Consider the following 5,203-nt stretch of genomic DNA (forward strand, 5'->3'; position numbering starts at 1 on the left):
GATACCAGCACTTTGGAGAATTATCAGCATCTATGGCCTATTAGAGAGAAATTGGTATCACCAAAACCTCTTCTGGTAAAATTATATTAAGTAAAGTAAGCCAGACCCAAAGAAACATAGGTCCCACGGTTTCCCTTATCTGCAATAACTAGTATATGTCTAGTACAAGCAGAAGAGGTCAAAAGCTATGCACATATAACCATATAAGCTGACACTAAGTAAAATGAACCCCAAGATAGGGACACAGGAGATTTTATCTTTCTTGTTGTTCTTTTCAATGCATTTAAAATGTACGATGTGATTTTTTCTTTTGTATCTTTGTATGTTCTTCCCCCATGGTATCACCCCTGTTTTCACTGTATTTGATTCTCGTGTCCAGCATTTTGTATATATTTTTTTTCAAATTTGGGGAGGGGAAGGGAAATAACAAAATGCTAAAACAAGGATACAGGATAACCCATTGTAACAATGACTTGTACAAGACACTATGTTGAAAATGAACTTTACAACTTTGTGGGGGGAGGGGGGAGGAAGGATGGGGGAGGGAAGAGATGGTAGGGGAAAATCAAAGGAGAGGAAACAATGCTCCATAGGAAATGGACTCATTATCTTGCTCATGAACTGTAACCTCTCTGTACAGTATCTTTATAATAAAAAATGTACATAAAGAATATGATGTTAAAAGAATTTCTCACACATAAATGTAATGAGCAGAGAATTTGATGGTGAAATTTACAAGTACATAGAAAAGGAAACAAAATAAACTCATAAGTTAAAAAAATCTCTTCGGGTAAGTCAAAGTTCAATATCATTTATTCAGTTGACAAACATCTTTAAGAGCATCCACTATATCAGACTATAATCTAGGCAAGAGGATACAACTCTGATTGAGACAGATACAATTAAAGGCATCCTCAAAGCCCATGTTCTCTTTCTAACTGTTCAGAATGTGAACTTGACCCCTGAGCACATTACATCAACAAAGACACATACAATCTCTTGGATGTAAATGTGCTATTCCAAATCTATCTTCACTTGACATGTGTGAGTTCCCACACATGATTATTTTATTTACATTTTAAAGACACATTAGGGCATCCAATAACCATGGAGCCTGTGACACTTAACCTGATACTTTTACCTCTGGTGAGACATGAAGGAAGAGAGAGACCATTTAAATAAGAACTCATTCAAATGATTCATAAGGTAGTGGAGTAAGCAGAATCACTTTACTAATACACAGAATTCAGTCAGCATTTATTGAAAACTATTACATTCAAGCAGAATTAACACCACAATTTATGGGGACTGGGGCAAAACCATAATGCACCATCACTTGTTAGAAAATGGTGCAGTACAAGATGGCCACAGTAGAGCATTAAACCTAGGTGTATCCTCAAAGTATGTGTCCCTGCCTGCCTGCACAGGTACGTGCATGCAAGGCCTACTTTCAAGCAATTGAGAGAAAGAGAAGAACATGAACTCACTATGATTAGAGGAGGTTGCGGTAACTGTTGATAAAGATCTAATTTTAAAAGAAGAGCTTTTAGTTGGACAATTCTGGGCAGTGCCCATGAGAAAGAAACATCTGAGGTCAATCCTGAAGGATTGGTGATAACGAACTTGTGATCAAAGCAGAAAAGAAATTGTAGAAGATGAAAAGCACAGAGTCCCCCCTCCATTGGCTTCCATATAGCTGCCAGAATAAACACTTAAATAAAATTCTATTTTCTTTAGTAGCCTTACACCATATTCAAGAATTTTGCAAGTAAGATAAATACATGTCACCACCATTGATTCAAGCTTATTTTCCACATCCGGATTCTGGCTTTGATCCATGATTCTTGTGCCAAGTAGAGCTGATGGGCTGGACTCTTGGGGTCCTGGGCCTTGGCTTCCGTAGGAAAGGCAGAGTTGGGCATGTAGGGGGAGAGAATGCTCTTATTTGAGCTGTGGGTAAAGAAAAGATCTTAATCACAATGGAAAGGACTCGGGGAGACAGGTAGAAAGAAAAAGGATGATTAAGAGAGAAGAATATCGATTAGAAACATACTCATTGCCTTACTCATGTAACTCTAACCCCTCTGTACACTATTTTTACAATAAAAACATAAAAAAGAAAGAAGAATAAAGCAGAAGACATTGGGTAACCAAAGAACAATAACAAAAGGAGCACCTTTGCTTTCTCCAACATGCTTGCAGTATGACCATGGCCAGGGCAACTACGACAGTCAGACACATCAGTGTCGGGAGGAGGGAGTGTCCACCTGCTTAGGGTAAAAGAAGCATGTCAGCCCCTGAAGTATCTCTAAAGTCGCTCATGGCATTGGGGCCGAGGCTTTCCTGGGGTTCCCATCTGTGCTTTCTAGAGCTCTCACTCAATTCTACTTGATCTGCGCTCCTTGTCTCCTCACCCAAGGAATAATTCCCTCTTCCTTTTCCCTTTAGTACCTCTAATTCCCTCCTTCCAGTTTCTTCTCATTTAACTGCTAACATTCTCAAATCCTTTTCATGAGACAATTCTGCCTTTACCATTCTTGTGCCTATTATTCCTCCCTCGAAATCTCCAGAACTGTCTCCTATCATTCCCGCCTAGGTCCCAGTCCCTTCTCACCCCAATGGATAACTATGTCGTGGCCTCCTAGACTGCTGTGTTTCACTCGACAAGATAGTCCAGCTGTCTGCCCAGCCGCCACATCCAGGGTTGCTCTCAGGTACCAGGTCTCATCCGCATTGGGAAGGATATCACTGTGGCGAGTGCCTGCCTGCTCTTGATCTCCTCGCATCCACATCACCCACACAGGCTTTGGATGGAAGCCAGAGACGTGACACACCAGCCGCAGATGGCCAGGCCCAGGACTGGGGCCACTGGACAGCCAGACTTCAGGCTTCACTGGACAAGAAGATGGGAAGAAATGGAACCTTGGCAGCATCTCAAGCCACAGCTCAGGAATTTGGATGCCTCTGCACTTTGAGTAATCATTACTTTCTCTAGTAAACAAACTAGATATCTCTCCCTGTAGCCTGTCATTATAATATAATGACATGATAATATAATGTTTCAATATAATGATGAAAAGTGACAAGTTAAGCATAGGAGACCAGAGGGTTGGGCTCACCTTGCCGCTCCAGTTCCGACTTCCCTGCTTCGAGAAGACCTGCCAGAAACCGGGGGCAGGTGTCACTGAGAAGGCTATGCACTATTTCCTTAACGATTAAGTATTGGTTGAGCACCCTGCAGACATTCTGAGCCCGCCTTCCTGAGCCTGGAGCTGGCTCCCAGGAACTTCCTTGGAAACTCAGGAGATCTAATCCCTGGTAGGCTCCATTTAAGAAGCTCTTGTAGGCTTTCCCAGGTTGCATGGTGCATCCACTAGATATCTGGAGCACAAACGGGTCTGAGGGTAGAAAGAAAAGACAATCAATGTAGAAATGACAAGGAGGGAATATAAGCAATCTAGAAGCCAGCCCAGCCAGAAAAGCGGAGAAAAATGCCAGGAGAATCATATATGAAAGACTAGATTTGAGATGGGAAATGGGAAGGCAATTTGTGGGAAGAAAAACTGAAGACAGTAAAGGTCCCTTGAAGTAATTAACGGGGAAGTCATGGATGGAAAGCTGTCAAGAAGGCAGGAAAGGCTGCCTGGAGAAACTCAAATAGGAATAGTGAAGTACAGGTCAGGTCATGTGGGCACTCAGGCATAAGGGCAGAGGGGGCAGACATAATGCTGTACTCAGGGATATGAAGAAAAAATGCCCGTGCAAGCTCTGTTCTGTCTGTGGAAGGGTGGTATGGTAGTAAAGCATGGAGAAGGGGATTTTGTGTCAGGCAATGGAAGTCAGAGAATAAGTTTAGAAAGGGAGGAAGATGGTCAAAATTTACACCCCTTGGAAGTTCATCAGGAACCTCAGGCAGAAGATTATCATGGAAAGACAAACTCACAATCAAACTGAAATTGGCTGGCAAAGTTCTGCACTTCCCGGGGGAAGCCATGGATAAACAACTGGAACAGCGCCTGCAGCTTCTTCCACTGCTCCTTGCTGAAATATCCATGGGACCAGGGCTTCTCAAACCTAATGGTGTCCGAGACATTGTCCCAGGCATGAGTCTGCAGCTCACCCAGCCAGGCTGAAAGTTGGGTGTGCTCCCAACTGTGGTTGGCAAAGGAGGTGATGTGGACTATTCTGAAGGTCAGGGGCTCTGCTGGTGTTGAATGATGCCATTCCAGAGTCTGGGATGCTGAGAGAGAGAGAGAGAGAGAGAGAGAGAGAGAGAGAGAGAGAGAGAGAGAGAGAGAGAGAGAGAGAGAGAGAGAGAGAGAGAGAGAGAGAGACCAAAATATGAGAGAAGAGACACTGATGTAAAAATAGGAATCCAGGATAGAAATAATTACAAGATGCACATTTCCCTGAGCCTCAACTCCCTGAGCCAAGTTCCTCTCTCCAAAACCAGAGACAGAAATAGATACAGCAGGCAAAATTCTTTCCCTGCAACTCTCCTGGAATGCAGTCTCCTGGAATGCAGCTTGAAGGAAAGATCGATGTTCTTTAAAGCCAGATTCTCCCTAAGAGCTTTCTCTCCTCCTGTGCCCATCACAGACATCTTTATACATGAGCTTTCCTTACCAGCCGTGCTTTCTCCAGTCCAGACAAGTGCCTTGAAGAGCAGGAGGAACAAGAACAGCATTGAAGCTTTGATGTCTTGGCCAGAAAATGGCCCTTGGAATTCAGATATCAGCTCCCTCCCTGCTCGCTCTCATACTCTCTTCTGTCTTCCTTTGAAGCACACACTACCCTGTACCTCTGCCCACTTCCCTATGAGATAACCTCATTGCTTCCCTCAGCCACAAGGCTCCACAGAGCCTCTCGTTTCCTGTCTATTTCTCCCACTATTGGCTTTTGCTTTGCGTTATCTGTATCTTCCTGACCTTCCCTATTGTAGCAACTGTTGTAGAAATCCTACACCTGGTCAAGTCTACAGTCTGCCATCTGGTTGAAAAAGTCATCTTAGAGAAATCAAGTCCATGTTTGGGTTCTCAATTTTTTTGTATATGAAAAGAAGTGGTGGAAGCTACTCAAAGTTCCCCACTGAGCCTCCTAGTAGAATCCCCGAGGTGTATATGCCAGCAATCTGCTCCTTTTCCTGTCTTCCTATCTTCTTTTGTCCCTTGTCTTCCAGTCTTTATCTACTAACCCATTACTT

The 5,203-nt window shown here is 43.2% G+C and overlaps 1 protein-coding gene across 2 annotated transcripts; it reads right to left on the minus strand.

The window, feature by feature from the left end:
* Positions 1 to 858: 858 nt before the first annotated feature.
* Cd1e (CD1e molecule) lies at positions 859 to 4,755 on the minus strand. 2 transcript variants are annotated; one of them, XM_070000072.1, is made up of 6 exons: positions 4,627 to 4,755; positions 3,944 to 4,240; positions 3,120 to 3,398; positions 2,615 to 2,893; positions 2,177 to 2,267; positions 859 to 1,950 (listed from the first exon to the last, which is right to left on the minus strand). In XM_070000072.1, exons 1-6 carry the CDS (start codon positions 4,685 to 4,687, stop codon positions 1,785 to 1,787), a joined length of 1,173 nt encoding a protein of 390 aa, XP_069856173.1. In that variant the 5' UTR covers positions 4,688 to 4,755; the 3' UTR covers positions 859 to 1,784. The 2 variants fall into 2 exon arrangements, with proteins under 2 accessions (XP_069856173.1, XP_069856172.1); XM_070000071.1 differs by having other exon boundaries at positions 2,177 to 2,270.
* Positions 4,756 to 5,203: the final 448 nt, after the last annotated feature.

The sequence above is a fragment of the Dipodomys merriami genome, unplaced genomic scaffold, assembly GCF_024711535.1.
Source record: "Dipodomys merriami isolate MVZ:Mamm:240054 unplaced genomic scaffold, mDipMer1.0.p SCAF_56, whole genome shotgun sequence".
NCBI classification, from domain to species: domain Eukaryota; kingdom Metazoa; phylum Chordata; class Mammalia; order Rodentia; family Heteromyidae; genus Dipodomys; species Dipodomys merriami.